This window comes from Pseudophryne corroboree, chromosome 1, assembly GCF_028390025.1.
Source record: "Pseudophryne corroboree isolate aPseCor3 chromosome 1, aPseCor3.hap2, whole genome shotgun sequence".
Taxonomy (NCBI): domain Eukaryota; kingdom Metazoa; phylum Chordata; class Amphibia; order Anura; family Myobatrachidae; genus Pseudophryne; species Pseudophryne corroboree.
In genome coordinates this window covers 524,926,006-524,944,614 of record NC_086444.1, presented here as the reverse complement: position 1 = coordinate 524,944,614, position 18,609 = coordinate 524,926,006, and the positions used below count along the sequence as shown (strand labels likewise).

Here is an 18,609-nt window from a genome sequence, read left to right as displayed (position 1 = left end):
GGGGGCCACTCTTAATAAGTTAAAACGAAAGTATGGTGGACCAAGAGGCATTCTTTTGCTTATAATTAAATAAGTATTTCAGAGACACATGGAGAAACTCAAACAAATACTACCATTACCTGCCATTTGATAGTTTTGTGACATATATATCTACTGCTATGATACATTTCTGTTTAAAAAGAAATTTATCTCTGTGATAAATATCTGTTGCTATAACACTTGACTGATAGGACACATTGTGATTTAACCTAGTGATATGTAACACTGTACCTCTATTCACGGGAAACTACATTATGTGTATCAAATCACAATTCTAATTTTTTACCAAGGCCTCCATTCATTTACGTGCTACAATATCAATAACTGACAATAATAGCCAGTGCACTTTAAATTTCTTCAACTGGGTGTGCTAGCTCCTTCCCTCTATGCCTCCTCCCACAGGCAGTAATAGGTAAAAACGTGCCAGAAGGTGAAAAGACATATATGAGAGAAGGAACAAGATAACAAAAGGTGGTGAGATTTACACACCAGCACACCACAACCAAACAACAACCAGCAACAGCTGAACAGGTAACTACAGAACAAGAACCTGCAGAAAAGTCAATGCACTGAGGCGGACACCCAATATCCCTTATGGACCAGGAGAAAAGGATTTACCGGTAGGTATTAAAATCCTATTTTCTCTAGCATCCATAAGGGATATTGGGGAGAACTAGTACGATGGGGACGTCTCAAAGCATCCAGAACGGACGGGAACGTGCGGAGACTGCTGCAGCACCGCCTGCCCAAACTGGGTATCCTCTTTGGCCAGGGGATCAAATTTGTAGAATTTCAAAAAGTGTTCTTCCCCAACCAGGTAGCAGCTCGGCATAGTTGCAGGGCAGAGACTCCACGGGCAGCCGCCCAGGAAGAGACCACTAATCTTGTATAATGGGCCTTTAGAGACTTAGGAACAGGTAAGGCTACCGACACATAGGCCTGTTGGCTAGTAAGCCTAATCCAACGAGCAATAGACTGCTTTGAAGCAGAACAACCCTTTTTCTGCGCATCATAGAGCATGAACAAAGAATCAGTCTTTCTGACCCGAGGTGTGCACCTGACATAGATCTTCAAAGCACACACAACATCCAAAGTTGCCGAAGGAGCAGAAGCATCAGAAATGGACGGGACCACATTAGGTTGATTCAGGTGAAAAGCGGAGACAACCTTCGGCAGGAACTGCAGTCTAGTCCTGAGCTCTGCTCTGTCCTCGTAAAAGACCAAGTAGGGACTTTTACATGATAAGGCCCCCAATTCCGAGACACGTAGAGCAGAAGCCAGGGCCGGTAACATCACCATCTTCAACATGAGGAACTTGTCTTCTACCGTCATCAGAGGTTCAAACCAGGAGGATTGTAGAAATTTCACCACCACATCCAAATCCCAGGGTGCCTCTCGCATGCAGGCTCTGCTTCTTGTCCCTCCTTACCGACTGATGTACGCCACTGCCGTGGCGTTGTCCGACTGCACCTGGTTTGCGTGATACTTGAGCAGAGGAGAGGCTTGAAGTAGAGCATTGTAGATCGCCCGAAGTTCCAGAATGTTAATTGGAAGGAGGCTTTCGTGTGCTGACCACCTGCCCTGGAACTGCGCCCCTTGGGTGACAGCTCCTCATCCTCTCAGACTCGCATCCGTCGTGAGGAGGGTCCCATCCTAAATTCCAAAACTCCTGCCCTCCAGGAGATTGGAGGACTGCAGCCACCACAGGGGAAAAATCCTGGCCTGAGGTGACAGCCGAATCACCCGGTGCATATGCAGATGTGATTTGGACCACTTGCTCAGGAGATTCAACTGAAACGTTCTGGCATGGAACCTCCCATATTGGATCGCCTCATAGGAGGTGACCATCTTTCCCAACAATCTTATGTTAAGATGGATGGACACTCGAAAAGGTTGGAGTACAATGCAGACCATTTCCTGAAGTGTTTTCGCTTTTTCCACTGGTAGAAACACCTTCTGGGCCACAGTATCTAGCAACATCCCCATGAATAGGAGCCTCTGAGTGGGCTCCAGGTGAGACTTCTGTAAGTGGAGGATCCACCCGTGGTCCGACAGAAAATGGATGGGGAGGTCGATATGGAGCAACAAAAGTTCTCTGGGTCTTGCCTTTATCAGAAGATCGTCCAGGTAAGGGACCACATTGACCCCCTGGACCCGGAGCTGTAACATCATCTTCGCCATCACCTTTTTGAATACCCTAGGGACTGCAGACAGACCGTAGGGTAGGGCCTGGAACTGTAAGTGATCATCCAGCAGGGCAAATCGTAGGTACAGCCTGATGAGGTGGCCAAATCGGAATATGGAGGGAGGAGTCCTTGACATCCAAGGAAATCATAAATTCCTGGTCTTCCAGACCCGCAATCCCTGCTCGCAGGGATTACATTTTGAACTTGAACACCCTCAAATACGGATTCAAAGACTTCAGATTCAAAATGGACTGTACCGAACCGTCTAGTTTCGGTACCACAAATAGGTTTGAGTAAAACCCCTTGCCGCTTTGCTGCATTAGTACTAGAACAATGACGTAGGACTGGACCAACTTTTAGATAGCCAGTTGCAACGTACCTTGCATATCTTCCAAAGCTGCTAAGCTTGATTTGAAATATCGTTGGGGGGGGGGAGCACTGTCGAACTCCAGCTTGTAGGCTTGAGAAACAAGCTCTCTGACCCAGGCATCCTGGCAGGAATTCTCCCAGACATGGCTAGAGTGACGCACTCGAGATCCCCTTAGGGTGGGTGGGCACAGTCATGCTGAGGCCTTAGTGGAAGCAAAACCGGTGGTCTGTTCCTGAGTACTGGTGCTTGCAGGTTTTCTGGACTTACCTCTGACCGCATTGGAAGCACCTCTGGCCTTCGAGCAAAATCTGTGAGACCGAGAGGACTGGACAGACTGCCCCGGATAAGAGCGTCTTGCCGGCGGGCCTCAGAGGGAAGGAAAAGTGGATTTTCCAGCCGTAGCCTTGGAAATCCAGGTATCCAACTCAACCCCAAAAAGCCATTCCCCAGAAAAGGGGAGAGATTCCACACTACATTTGGATTCTGCGTCCGCAATCCACTGAAGCAACCACAAGGCCCTACGTGCCGACACCGCCATGGCCGACGTCCTGGCATTAATATTCCCCATATCAATAGGGTGACCATAGTAACAAAGGGCATATCCCCCGAGAGACCCCCCTGAATCTGAATGGCCCAAGAATGAATAGCATGGGTCATCCAGCAACCCGCAACAACCGGTCTTTATAAAAGGCCGGCCGCAGTGTATATAGACTTTAGGGTAGTCTCTATCTTCCGATCCACAGGGTCCTTCATGGAAAAGGAGCCCGGGGTAGGTAGCACCGCCTTCTTAGACAGGCAAGAGACTGAGACATCGACCCCAGTGGGTTCCTCCCAAAATTTTCTACCTTCATGAGGAAAAGGGAAAGTGGGCAAAAACTTTTTGGACACTTGGAATTTTTTGTCTGGATTTTTCCAGGTCTGTTTAAGTCATCTAACTCTAGAGAATCAGGGAAAGTGACATTGGGTTTATTTTGCACACAAAAAAACGACTGCTGTGATGCAACATCCTCTAGGGCAGTGATTTTCAACCTTTTTTCACTCGCGGCACACAGAACAATATTTTAAAACTGGCAAGGCACACCATCAGTTCCCCACACAAAAAAAACAAACATTGGCCCTCACAGTAAAAAAAATCCAAACAATCACATTGCTCCCCACATAAATCATATTGCTCCCTACATAAATCTATTGCTCCCCACATGAATTATTGACATTGTTCCCCCCATAAATTCATAAATCCTTATTCTCCTCACATGAATCCTATTATTCCCCACAAGAGAAAAAAAAAATGGATTTTAGTACCTACCGGTAAATCCTTTTCTCCTAGTCCGTAGAGGATGCTGGGGACTCCAAAAAGACCATGGGGTATAGACGGGATCCGCAGGAGCTATGGCACACTGAAAAGACTTTGACTGGGTGTGAACTGGCTCCTCCCTCTATGCCCCTCCTCCAGACCTCAGTTATAGGAACTGTGCCCAGGAGAGACGGACATTTCGAGGAAATGAATTTTTGTCTAAACTAAGGGCGAGAAACATACCAGCCCACACCACAAACATACTGTACAACTGGAGTAACAGTAAACCAGATAACAGTATGAATTAACAACAGCAACAAGCTGAAAACAACAAATACACAACCCGTGTGTAAACAAATTTAACCAGCAAGAAAACACTAAGTAACAGTCCGCACTGGGATGGGCGCCCAGCATCCTCTACGGACTAGGAGAAAAGGATTTACCGTTAGTAACTAAAATCCTATTTTCTCTTATGTCCTAGAGGATGCTGGGGACTCCAAAAGGACCGTGGGGTCTATACCAAAGCTCCAGCACGGGCGGGAGAGTGCGGACGACTCAAAGGTGTTTGAACCCGACCACCTAGCTGCTCGGCAAAGCTGAAGTGCCGAGACCCCTCGGGCAGCCGCCCAAGAGGAGCCCACTTTCCTGGTAGAATGGGTATTCACTGACTTCGGTACCGGTAGCCCAGCCGAAGAATGAGCTTGCTGAATCGTACTACAAATCCAGCGTGCAATAGTCTGCTTAAAAGCAGGATGACCAATCTTGTTGGAAGCATACAGGACAAACAGCACCTCTGTTTTCCTGGCAACAGCCGTTCTGGCGACGTAAATCTTCAAAGCTCTCACAACATCAAGAGACTTTGGAACTGCCACCGCATCCGTAGCCACAGGTACCACAATAGGTTGGTTAATGTGAAACGAAGAAACCACATTCGGCAGAAATTGTTGACGAGTCCTCAATTCCGCTCTATCCGAATGGAAGATCAAGTACGGACTCTTGTGAGATAAGGCCGCCAACTCTGACACTCGCCTGGCAGATGCCAGAGCCAACAGCATGACTACCTTCCAAGTGAGAAACTTTAACTCAACCTTACGCAAAGGTTCAAACCAGGAAGACATAAGAAATTGCAAGACCACTTCAAGATCCCATGGCGCCACAGGGGGCACAAACGGAGGATGGATATGCATCACTCCCTTCACAAAAGTCTGAACCTCCGGAAGTACAGCCAATTCCTTTTGAAAGAAAATAGATAAATCCGAAATCTGCACTTTGATGGAACCCAATTTCAGGCCTGCATCGACGCCTGCCTGCAAAAAATGGAGAAACTGACCCAAGTGAAATTCCTCCGCAGGAGCAGCTTTCACACCACAAAACATACTTTCTCCAAATACGGTGATAATGTTTCGCTGTAACCTCCTTCCTAACCTTAAGGAGAGTGGGAAAGACCTCCCCTGGAATACCTTTTCGAGCTAAGATTTTTGTGCGCTCAACTTCCATGCCGTCAAACGCAGCCGCGGTAAGTCCGGAAACACGCATGGTCCCTACAATAACAGGTCCTCTCTTAGAGGAAGCGGCCAAGGATCTTCCACAAGTAATTCCTGAAGATCCGGATACCAGGCCCTTCTTGGCCAATCTGGAACGAGAAGGATCGCCTGAACTCTTGCTCGTCAAATAATTCCTAGCACCTTTGGAATGAGAGGAAGCGGAGGGAACACATACGCCGACTGAAATACCCACGGAGTCACCAGGGCATCTACTGCACTGGCTTGGGGGTCCCTTGACCTGGAACAATATCGCAGAAGCTTCTTGTTGAGGCAAGACGCCATCATGTCGATCAGCGGAATTCCCCAACGCTTCGTCACTGCTGCAAATACCTCTTGGTGAAGAGCCCACTCTACCGGATGGAGATCACGTCTGCTGAGGAAGTCTGCTTCCCAGTTGTCCACTCCCGGAAGGAAGACTGCTGACAGAGCGCTCACGTGCTGTTCCGCCCAGCGAAGGATTCTTGTGGCCTCCGCCATTGCCGCCCTGCTCCTTGTTTCGCCTTGACGGTTTATAAGCGCCACCGCTGTTATGTTGTCCGACTGTATCAGGACAGGTCGACCCTGAAGAAGGCTCTTTGCTTGTAGCAGACCATTGTAAATGGCTCTTAACTCGAGAACATTTATGTGAAGACAAGATTCCTGGAGCGACCATTTACCCTGGAAATTTCTTTCTTGGGTGACTGCGCCCCAGCCTCGGAGACTTGCATCTGTTGTCATTAGTACCCAGTCCTGGATTCTGAACTGGCGCCCTCCTAGGAGGCGGGAACTCTGTAGCCACCACAGGAGAGAAATCCTGGCCCTGGAAGATAGACTTATCTTCCGGTGCATGTGCAGGTGAGACCCGGACCATTTGCTCAGTTGATCCCACTGAAACACCCGGGCATGAAACCTGCCAAACGGAATGGCTTCATACTCCGCAACCATTTTCCTTGAGCACCCAACCATGTTGTCGCAGAACCGACAGACAAATCCACATTTCTCAACAACCGTTCCTTGGACCTCGCCTTTATCAGGAGAACGTCCAAGTACGGGATAATTGTAACCCCTGGCTTGCGAAGGAGAACCATAATTTCTGCCATGACTTTGGTGAAAATCCTCGGGGCCGTGGAAAGCCCAAACGGCAACGTCTGAAATTGGTAATGAGAATCCTGTATCGCAAACCTGAGGAAGGCTTGATGCGGAGGATATATCGGGACGTGTAAGTAGGCGTCCTTTATGTCGACTGACGCCATAAAATCCCCCCTTCTAGGCTGGAAATCACAGCTCGAAGAGATTCCATCTTGAACTTGAAAACTTTCAAGTATGGATTGAGGGATTTTAGGTTCAGAATCGGGCTGACCGAACCGTCCGGTTTCAGTTCAACAAAGAGGCTCGAGTAGAACCCCTCCCCCCATTGGGACGGGGGAACGGGAACAATGACCCTCTGTAGACACAACTTTTGTATTGCTGACTTCACCACCTCCCTGTCCGGAAGAGACACTGGTAAGGCCGAAATGAAAAACCGGTGAGGGGGCATCTCCTGAAACTCCAGCTTGTAACCCTGAGATACTATATCCAGGACCCAAGGGTCCAGGCCTGATTGAACCCAGACCTGACTGAAGAGCCGCAGACGGCCCCCCAATGGTCCGGAATCCCCCAGGGAAGCCCCAGCGTCATGCCGTGGACTTGGTAGAGGCAGGGGAGGACTTTTGGTCCTGGGCGCCTGACACTGCAGGCAACTTCCTTCCCCTTCCTCTACCCTTTGAAGCGAGGAAGGACGAACCTTTTCCACGCCTGTATTTATTTGGAAGAAAGGACTGCATCTGCTAATGTGGTGCCTTTTTCTGTAGTGTGGGAACATAGGGAAGAAAAGACGACTTACCCGCAGTCACGGTAGAGACCAGGTCAGCCAAGCCGTCTCCAAACAAGACATTACCTTTGTAGGGTAGAGGTTCCATAGTTCTCTTGGAGTCGGCATCAGCATTCCATTGATGGATCCACAGCGCCCTCCTGGCCGAGATCGCCATGGCATTGGCTCTTGATCCCAAGAGACAAATACTATCTGCGCAAAACCCCTTTTAGTTTAGGAAAACGTTAGTTTGAAAGAGATGGGGAAAAGAATAGTGTGAAGAACAGAGAAGAGTATATGGTTATAATTGGATATGAGAAGGACCGTAGTGGCCCGATGTAACGGTTAGCCAAGATGGTGCAGCCGACAGATAAACTAGTACCCTTACTAGCATGTACTAAAATAAAAAACAAGAGAATACCTTGGCGCACCAGGGATTAAAGAAAGAGAGCCAGAAGAAATAGGTCAGACTGATTAGTTCTAAATTTATTTGTAAGTTAAAACATATTAAAACAGGTTGTAAAATCTCAACCAGAGAGTTAGCACAATTTATCTTAGCATAACCTGATAAATACAACGGTGTAGTGATTATGGCAATCTACTGCCTTTCACAGATAATCATGCATTCATTTAGGTGTATCAATGCTTGTTAGTAATGTAATTCAATAGTCGCCCCGAAGGCGTGGAAAAAAGTCCCGAGACCTGCTCATCCCACGTAGATGACACTTAATGTCCTTTTGGAAGAACAGTCTCTAAATAGTGTGGACTTTCTTATATGGATATATAGCCGTAATACCCTTCCACTGTAGCCGTTATTAACATGTAGGTAACTCCCAGCACTCTCCTGTAGTACCCACTACGAATGTGTGAGCTGGTGCTTATTAGGTAATGGTACCTGTGGGTTGTGACGTTTGGAGTCCTCCGTTTCCTCTTCTCCCGGGTCCGTACCTCGTTGTACCCCGTGGACCTCCGGTGGGGCCGGTCAGCCGATTCCCAGAGCTCCGATACAGCTTGTATCGTCTGGCCCGCAAGCGTGGAACGCAGGCCAGTCGCTTCCGGTTTCGCAGCTTCCGGGGATACGTCTCGTCAGTAAGTCAGCGGCAGTTTAGGTTGGGCTATGGCTCCTGAGATTAGCATGCAGCAATCCAACGCGTTTCTCCCATGTAGGGCTTCGTCAGGGATAGATGTCATGCAAAAAAGAGTGTCTTATATGCCTGGAGCTTTCCAATGATTGGTCCTTTCTACATTGTCCCAGTGTATATATGTTTTGTTAACTCCTTCCTTCCTCACAGGAGCAGAGTTATATTTAATGATTGGGACTTTTGTTGTAAAAATATAACAAACTTATAAAAATGTGTAAAATAAAGGAAATTGCTTATACATACATTTTACAGAATCATATTTACATAAATATTCTGTTTTTAAATGATCAAAAAACCAGTCTGACAATAGAGAAAAGAGACAAGGTGGAATTGAAAAAAGAAAAAGTAGGGGAGGAAATGGGGAAAAAGAAAGAGAGAAAGAAAAGGGAAAAAAGGGGGGGAGGGATTCTTCCCTTTATCCCATATAAGGGAAGATTTGAGAAATCCGTGCTTATTTGGGATGTGGTGCGGCTCGTATAGATCATCTAAACGGAGTATTATTCCAGAAAACTCGCTAAATCAAAGTCGATGTTCAGGCCTTTTGGAGTAATGGTGTCCATTTGGTAGATCCACTTTGCTTCTTCCTTCGAGATTTCGGCCACTATATCCCCACCTCTCCAGTTATTTCTAATTTTCTTTATACCAATGAATTTTAGACATGTAGGGTCACTGTTATGATGATGTGCAAAGTGTATTGGGATACTGTGGGTCTCCACTTTATTTCTTATATTTCTAATATGCTCTGAGATGCGATTTTTCAGGGGCCTGATGGTTCTCCCTACGTACTGTAATCCACATGGGCACTCTAAAAGGTACACTACACCTTTTGTGTCGCACGTTATCTCTTCTTCTATCTTGAATTCTTTCCTGTTGGTCTTGGAGAAAAAGGTTTGAATATTTTTGGTACTAGTATGTTTGAAGTTTTTGCAATTCTGGCATCTCAAACAATGGAAAAACCCCTTTGTTCTTTTTCCCTTTTCTAACCAGGTAAGTTTCTCACTTTCCTCCGTCCCTGCTTCCATTGGAAGGGCACTTTTTACTAAAGATGATTTAATGTTCCTCGCCTTCTTGTATATCACCTTAGGTTTTCTTGGAAGGATTTCACATAATTTTTCATCCTTTAATAGAATGGGCCAATATTTGTTTAGGATTCCCTCCATTTTTTTCGATTGTGAGCTGTACTGGGTGATGAAGGTTACTTCATTCTTCATTTTCTCCATATCTTCATTTTCTCCAAACACCCTCATGATCCCTAAAGAGTTGAAGAAGGGAGATATGGAGAAGCCGCGAAACCGGAAGCGACTGGCCTGCGTTCCACGCTTGCGGGCCAGACGATACAAGCTGTATCGGAGCTCTGGGAATCGGCTGACCGGCCCCACCGGAGGTCCACGGGGTACAACGAGGTACGGACCCGGGAGAAGAGGAAACGGAGGACTCCAAACGTCACAACCCACAGGTACCATTACCTAATAAGCACCAGCTCACACATTCGTAGTGGGTACTACAGGAGAGTGCTGGGAGTTACCTACATGTTAATAACGGCTACAGTGGAAGGGTATTACGGCTATATATCCATATAAGAAAGTCCACACTATTTAGAGACTGTATTTCCAAAAGGACATTAAGTGTCATCTACGTGGGATGAGCAGGTCTCGGGACTTTTTTCCACGCCTTCGGGGCGACTATTGAATTACATTACTAACAAGCATTGATACACCTAAATGAATGCATGATTATCTGTGAAAGGCAGTAGATTGCCATAATCACTACACCGTTGTATTTATCAGGTTATGCTAAGATAAATTGTGCTAACTCTCTGGTTGAGATTTTACAACATGTTTTAATATGTTTTAACTTACAAATAAATTTAGAACTAATCAGTCTGACCTATTTCTTCTGGCTCTCTTTCTTTAATCCCTGGTGCGCCAAGGTATTCTCTTGTTCTTGATCCCAAGAGACCATCATCCCTCGCCGCATCCTTCAGGTAATCTGCAGCGTCCTTGATATAACCAAGAGTCAAAAGAACATTATCTTTATCAAGGGTATCCATATCAGCAGCTAAATTCTCAGCCCATTTAGCAATAGCACTACTCACCCATACCGACGCCACAGTAGGTCTGGGCAATGCACCTGTATTAGCGAAAATGGACTTCAGAGACGTCTCCAGCTTGCGATCCGCTGGATCCTTGAGAGCTGCCGTGTCAGGGGACGGAAGCGCCACCTTCTTAGACAATCGGGATAGAGCCTTGTACTAACCGTGGGTGTAAAGCAGCCTCAGTGAAGTCGACATCGGAATCAGAATCCGTGTTGGTATCCGTATCTACCAACTGGGTAAACGACCGCTTTTGCGACCCTGATGGGGTCTGCACCTGAGACAAAGCATCCTACATGGATTTCCTCCACACCTGTGTCTGAGACTCCGATGTATCTAATCTTTTAGACAATGAGGCCACATTTGAATTAAGTGTACTTAACACTGTAAGCAAATCAGGTGTCGGCTGTGCCGACAGAGCCAACTCCAGACCCGCATCTGCGCCCCCAGCAACCTCCTCCTGGGAGTAACTCAGCTTCAGACATGTCGACACGTAGTACCGACACACCGACACACACACACTGCCTCAGCTAGGGGACAGACCCACAAGGAAGCCTGGAAAGAGAAACACAGAGGGAGTATGCCAGCTCACACCCCAGCGCCCATATATCCCACCAAACAATATATGTGTAAAGCGCTGCTTGTAACTACAATAATTATGCACCAAAAATCCGTCCCCCCCCCCCCTCGATTTGCTCCCTGTTACTTGAAGCGGAGCATGGAGGTCCTGGGCCAGCGTCTCATGCAGCGGCTGTGGATGAGAGAAAATGGCGCTGGTGAGCTGTGCGGCTAAGCCCCGCCCCTTCCCGGCACGCTTCAGCCCGCATAAATTTAAAATGAAAATGCTGGCGGGGGTACGGAAAACGGTGCGCAGGCACCAAAAATGCCTTCTGCCAGCCTGCAAGACCCAGTAACATGCTGCCCAGGGCGCTCCCCCCCAGCGCCCTGCACCCTGTAAGTGCAGTTGGTGAAGTGTGTGGGAGCATGGAGCGCAGCGCTACCGATGCGCTGTACCTCGTTACTGGAGTCTTCTGCCGTCACTGAAGTCTTCTGCCTTCTGCATACTCACCCGGCTTCTTTCTTCTGGCTTCTGTGAGGGGGGTGACGGCGCGGCTCCGGGAACAAGCAGCTATGCGAACCAAGTGATCGAACCCTCTGGAGCTAATGGTGTCCAGTAGCCTAAGAAGCAGAGCCCTTAACTAAGTAGGCCTGACTTCTCTCCCCTCAGTCCCTCGATGCAGGGAGCCTGTAGCCAGCAGATCTCCCTGAAAATAAAAAACCTAACAAAAGTCTTTTCTAGAGAACTCAGGAGAGCTCCCCTAGTGAGTGTCCAGTCAGTCCTGGGCACAAAGTCTAACTGAGGTCTGGAGGAGGGGCATAGAGGGAGGAGCCAGTTCACACCCAGTCAAAGTCTTTTCAGTGTGCCCAAGCTCCTGCAGATCCCGTCTATACCCCATGGTCCTTTTGGAGTCCCCTGCATCCTCTAGGACGTAAGAGAAATAACAAATATTAGCCTCTACCGGTCAGCTGTCCTCATCCCTGTCCCTCAGTGGTGGGGGTTGTTCATAGTAGAGTGCTGCGAATACTGAGCAGTGGGTGGTCGTGCAGGTGTGGAAGTGGGTGGGCAAGGAAAGATGTGTATGCAGGCAGAAACAGGAAGATGTGTATGCAGGCGGGTGAGCTGGCTGGGTGGTGAGACGCGACGGCGTGACCTATGATATCAAACCGCCGCGTCTTCAAGGCATACATCATGGCCGGAGAACGACTGATCCTCTAAGAAGAGCCCGGGCCAACAGTTCACTCTGAAGGTGCTGGAAGCTGCTCTGGCTCCGCGGCACACATTGCAACTGTCCACGGCACACTAGTGTGCCACGGCACACTGGTTAAAAAAGCCTGCTCTAGGGGGATATATATATAGTTTCTGCCACCTAAATGGCAGAATACTGGGCGCTGGCCGTTCGATTCAGATGGACTCTGCTTTATATAATTGGATACCTTACAAACAGCTGCAGCTACAATAGAGGATCACTCAATCCCCTCAACACTACAAGAAAACCAATACAATATGTAGCGCTGCTGTTTGAAGATAAACACTAAAAACACTAATCATATAATAATTTAAAACACATACATTTATTGTACAATACAATACACTCGGCTGGTCTGTTCATACAGACATATAAAATTTAAAATAGTTACTCAAATGCGCTCCTAAGAAGCTGTAATGAACTGATATTTGTTACTTATGTAACCAGATGATCGTGTGTTTATTACAAATAGCAACAATGAATCAACAGGCTTAAGAGCTCTGTATTCAGCTGAGACACTTCCTTTAGTTGGCATAAAGGGTGTCTAAATATTAGTGTAGTCCCGCTTAAATAATAAAAGTTTCTCAAGCTGTTTAATTGCCTCAAAATGTGATTTTGGATCATACCCTTTGGGCTCACTGTTAATTGCAGAAAAAACCGCAAGCCACGGTCAGTTAATTCCTTAACAAGGAGAGTCAATAATGTAACCGGATTCTGATATATGGGACTGCAGATAACGTGTCTCAAGTGGGTGCTCCAAATAACATGGGTTAAAGCAGGCAGACCCTGGTAAATCCTCACCACATACGTAACAATTCAGCTCGTGACGGGTCTCCTTTTGCCAATAGGTAGCAGCCTCTCCACGATAGCAGCCTCTCCTCAGTGTGCTAAGCCTGCACACACCAGACCGCCGGTCTCTTTACGTGTTTCTCCGCTTAAGTAGCATTAGCGGCTTCATCAAAAGAATTTGAGAGGATTTACCAAGGTTACCCTTTCATTGCTAGAGACCTATTTTGGAGTTGCTGTATTTAGCCCACATTGCGCATCCATCTACCAGTACCGGTAGGCCGACTGGGTTCACAGCTCCATAGGCTGCGACCAGAATTCGGCTTGTACAGTTAATTGAATCTGCATCTATGTTTTGTGTTGCACCTATTGTGCTGGGAAAAAAAACCTTTTTTTCCCCTACACATGTGACTGTTCTATTATAGTATTTTTTCATTTGGTACCATACTGTAGTTCAGACACTACCACTTTCATTAAGAGGGGTATTCAATTAGTGGCGTCGAAAAAAACTGCACTTTACACCCGTTTTAGGTAGAATTTACATTCATCCTATTCAATGGCGAAAACCATGTGTATTGGCGAACTCTCCACTGATACAAGTGTTTTGGCCAATTCGCGGGTGTTTACACCCATTTTTTGCGCAATTTTAGCCAATGTGATACGACAAAAAAAAAGTGAAACGGCATTGGTGAAAATGGATTAAAAAACATGTGAAAATGCCCGCAATTGAATACAGTGTGTTGAATTAGTGCAGTTTTCAAAACCAGTCGAAAAAACGGCACTTAAATGAATACCCCACTAAATGTGTATGATTTACAAAAAACTGGTAACAGTGAACTACCATATTAATATATAAATAATATATTAGTCTATTTGCAACTTTAATACAATTCTACTTAAAGATAATATGACTTAAAGGAAGTCATATTAACAACACTTTTAATACATATTTAAACACTAATAAAACACTAATAATACCACTATTCACAACTGTGAAATAACGTAGCACTGAACGACTAGAAAACATTACTTGATTTAATTAAACAGAAAACCAAATTCATTTACCAGAGATTTGTTGTCCTGTTTGTGGATGGTCACTATCCGGCTCTCACTGGAATCATCCTTGCTGGCTTGTTTAATGCTCAGATCAATGATGTTAGGAAAGTCACAATAAGTATGCAAATCCTGTAATACATTACAAAGGCACTTCAACAAGTGTTGTACCATTGTGATTTCAATTAGCAACTGAATTTATAATCATAGCTTTGCAAAGCCTTACAGTGCACCACTAGTGAACAGTCATAGTAGGGAGACAAAATAAATGTAGATATAAAGAACAAAGGTAGTGAAAGCTCATGAGAAAGCTTCTAATCTAGCAGAAAGTACAACTGAATAAGAGTAGCAAGACTATCAGTCGGGAATCAGCTGCAGCAGTGCATTAGTGTGGGTAGTATAGGTGGAAGCTCTAACAAAGATATGGGTTTTCAGAAAACATACCTGTATAAAGATTTCAAGGATGGAGTCTGATCGGGTATGGTATGGAATTGCATAAGTAGCATGGCAGAAGTGAGGTGAGTGGGAATGGTAAGTGGTTATCAGAAGCAAGGTGCAAGACACAGAAGCTGCAATGTACAGGATTTTGGTATGAGATTTTAGATGTATGAAGAGTTGGTGGTATTGAGGGCTTTGTACATGAGGATGACAAAGGTATGGTGGTCCCATAAATGAATAAGATGTTACAAATATGATATTTTGATTTATCATTTACAGGACAGCCTTCAAGTTATGATCCCAGTGCCAAGACTTCAATATTTTATATTTGTTCTAGGCAATTTTGGAAAAACTATATATGGATACTGTGTATAAGATCAATTATTACAATACACTTTAAAGATTACAGAGTGTCCATAGAATATTTTAAGCATATTACTGGGCCACAACTTTTCCACATCAGTGTGAAAGAAGTCTCACATTTCAATTATGTGCTGCTCACTTGCATTTTTGTCAGATGTACGTAAAAACACAAACACATTTGATCAACTTTATTTCTAGCCTTTTTCAGACTGCAGTGAATACTAGATGTTTAAACGCAGCATTTAAAACTATTAACAATGAATTTAGTGTCAGACCCAATTGTTTACATTTTACACGCATTAAAAACACATGTAAAAACACTTAAAAGCAAGCAGTTATGAAGCTTAAATTGACTAAAGGTTCTAGAATAAGAGGAGCCAAAATATTCTGTGCGTCTGTTATTATTCTAATGTTGTGATTTATTGCACGTTGTTTTAAGACTATCCACTACTAAAGTGATAACATTATTTGTTTTATGTTTTACCTGATCATCTAATGTTTCTCTGTCTCTAGTACTGCCCCTCAAATACTGAATTCCATAATTTCCAGTTACCACAATGGTGACAAAAATATCTCCTCCTGAAGGATCCCGGCAGGCTTCTTTAACTTCAAATTGTTCAGAGTAAAATGCTGACTGGAGGGTCTCGAGGTTTATGAGATATTTCAATTTTAAGTCCCTGGCTGTAGCTTTGCATTGACTAAACTGTTGAATAAATCTTCGAAATCTGTACCTAATCCTCTTGCGGGTCAAAATATGATAGTCTTGAATTTTGGCACGAATGCATTTCGGCAAAAACTTCTTGTAGCTGTAGATAAACAAGAAAACGTGTACATTTGTGAAATATGTCACCTCAAAGAACATGGCTCATAAAAAAGATTCAAAGATTTTGCCTACTTTGGGTAACCTACTCTCTTTCTATCAGGGACGTGCGGTGAGCTAAATAGCTCAGGAGGCACTGGCTAGCACCAGAGACAGATTTACATGCAATATATGAGCCAAAACGTACATCTGGGCAATATACACAAGTGCAGCAGTATAAACTCCTGGAAATTTGGTGAGTTTTGATCAGAGATGTGCAGAAAAGACAGTGCCTCACCTGCCATAAACTTTTTACTCCAGAGTTTTGGCTATAAAAATTATTAGAATAATGCAAAGAAGATATTTCAAACATATTCTTTGTATTTTTCATATACTTTACGTAGTCAAAACTCTGGCACAGCCAGAGCCACATTTATGCACACATGATTTGGTGGTGTTTTTTGACCATAAAAATTATATGAATAATACAAAGATGATATAAGTTATAACTATATTTTGTATTATTCAAATAATTTTTATAGTCAAAACTCTGGAGTGTACAGGGGTAAGACATAAGAGGCACTGCTTCTCCTGCCTACACTGACTGCACGTCACTGGTGGGAACCCCCATTGTGACCAGATCACAGACAACCAGGTGTGGCAAAGGAGTGGCAGAGTACTGTACATGAGGCATTAGGTCTCATGGTTTACTGAAGTAAGTCTAGGCAAATGGTAAAGCAGTACATTGCTGGACAGAAGATATAACCAATACAATGAGGCTTATATTGTTACATAGCTCCCATTCACAGTGCAGAATACTACTATTAATGACAGCGAGTCTCCTGTATCACAAGCCTTTGCACCTAATCCTGCGACTGTAGCCAATGGCAGGGGAGGGCTGGATAGTATTGAAAGAGAGGGGATTGCCTAAAAACAGACAAACCAGTGTAATTGGTCTCATATTACAATACATACCTGACAGCATTGTAAATTGCAAGTGGACTTTGCTCTTTTTCACTGGCCATACGCATCATGTCAAGAACAGCCATCCCAAGACATTCTTCTTGTGTTTCATGTGTTATGGGCACTGTTATCCAGCCGTTCACAAAATCGTCTCTCCACTTTATAAAGACAAAAAAAAAATGTAAATTAACAATTGAAAAACTCAAGTCCACAAAATTAATAATTGACTGTATTCCTCATTTAATTTTTCTGTGTACTGCATTTTATTTTTTCAATAAAGGCAAATCATTAAAAACTATGGAATATATGTGTGGAAGTTGCATGTTTTCCCCATGCTCACACTTTGCAATGTTTTTAGATTGTGGATGCCTTTTATGCCTGTATAATTAACCAGTTTGGGTTGGACTTGTGCATTGCACTGTGCTGAAATACCTATGACACAAGCCATATATTTCAAACGTTTCTTTGGCCTACTTGGCAGAAAGAATTCTTCACTTAACAAAAGCCCTGGAATTGCCATGTAATGTCCCACATGTACACATAACATCTGGCCAGAGCCTTCACCCAGGATGCCAGGCAGCAAACTGAAATGCATTATAAATGATGTAGTAGAATGCGCTTTACATAAAGTGTAATATTATCCTCCATACACATTGTACAGGAGAGAGGAGCTGCTTTCCGCTAGCACTGCACGTGTGATGGATAACATTAGACCGCATGCTGACCAAGATCATTCTTCATTAGGAGATGAGACTATTAATATTGAAAGTAAAATTTAAACATAGTTTCTTATACCAGGTTTAAGTCAGCGACATTAGCTCACTTTGGTTTTAGGAATCAAAACCTGTACGTAAAAGATAAGCATACTATTAAGTTCAAAATAATTATCACAGTAGATGACAATGACTTCTAAGGATGAGAGCTATTTAAAAAGCATGTAAACAGTCTCTAGTGCACTGGTAAAACCAGCAGTCCCCGTATTGACTCCAACTCTACACAAAGATTAAGAGAGTAATTGGGAACATGCTGTCCTCTCTGTGGACAAATCATCTTTGCAGAGGAAGAAAATTGCAGCTGGTTAACACAAAAGTGACTGGAACAAAATCGTGGTTAAAAAAAAAAAAGTACACATTATAAATCTGAAACAAAAAGATGCATTTCTAAACAGATTCTTCAATTTACTATAAAATATATAAATCTGAATCAAAAAGATGCATTTCTAAACAGATTATCCAATTTACTATAAACTCAGTTTTTAAAATCTTTATAAAATTCTCCTCAAATGACATTCCTGTGTGTATTGTTCAGGCCGTTATCGCTGCATAGAGCAAGATGTTTAAGGGTCCTATTATGCTTGGAACGCATCCCCGCTGCAATGCACACACGTACGATCTACACTGCACGTGCCATGGAAATGCAATCGCATCTCAGTGATGCAAACGTCTATGCCTGATTGAAAGGCAGAGGCGTTCACGGGGCAGTGTTGAAGCGCAGTGTGGGGTAAACAGAGGCGGGTCAGCGCCATCTGACATCACACATGGCCGCTGCGAGTAAAAATATGGCCTGCCTTCGCAGCCAGGTTGTGGAGTAGGAGAGCATCCACAAATCAGCGATGCAATCACTGCTGGGCCTTTGCAAGCTGGTGGTTGCCCGGCACAGTGCAAAACTGCAACTGATAAATAAGTATAGTCACGTCTAGAGTGGTTCTGATATGAATGGTCGACCATGTTAAAGTCGACATTCATTAGGCCGACCACTATTAGTCGACGACACGGGGCAGGCCGCCACAAAACCGTCGACATTAATTTTTTAACTGTTTTTTGTGTCATTTTTTCCGTAACATGACCAGGAACCCCAATCAGTGTACCGTGTCCCCTTGCATGGCTCTGCAGGCAAGGTGCCTT

At 44.6% G+C, this 18,609-nt stretch overlaps 1 protein-coding gene across 2 annotated transcripts in view; it reads right to left on the bottom strand.

Moving 5' to 3' along the window:
* JAK2 (Janus kinase 2) overlaps positions 1-18,609 on the bottom strand; it is a 457,412-nt gene that overhangs the window by 147,354 nt on the left and 291,449 nt on the right. For both annotated transcript variants that reach the window (XM_063913981.1, XM_063913980.1), the window contains 3 exons: positions 16,718-16,863; positions 15,428-15,749; positions 14,155-14,274 (listed from right to left, as the gene is read on the bottom strand). In XM_063913981.1, coding sequence (XP_063770051.1) covers positions 14,155-14,274; positions 15,428-15,749; positions 16,718-16,863 — 588 coding nt within the window. The remainder of the gene's footprint in view (positions 1-14,154; positions 14,275-15,427; positions 15,750-16,717; positions 16,864-18,609) is intronic.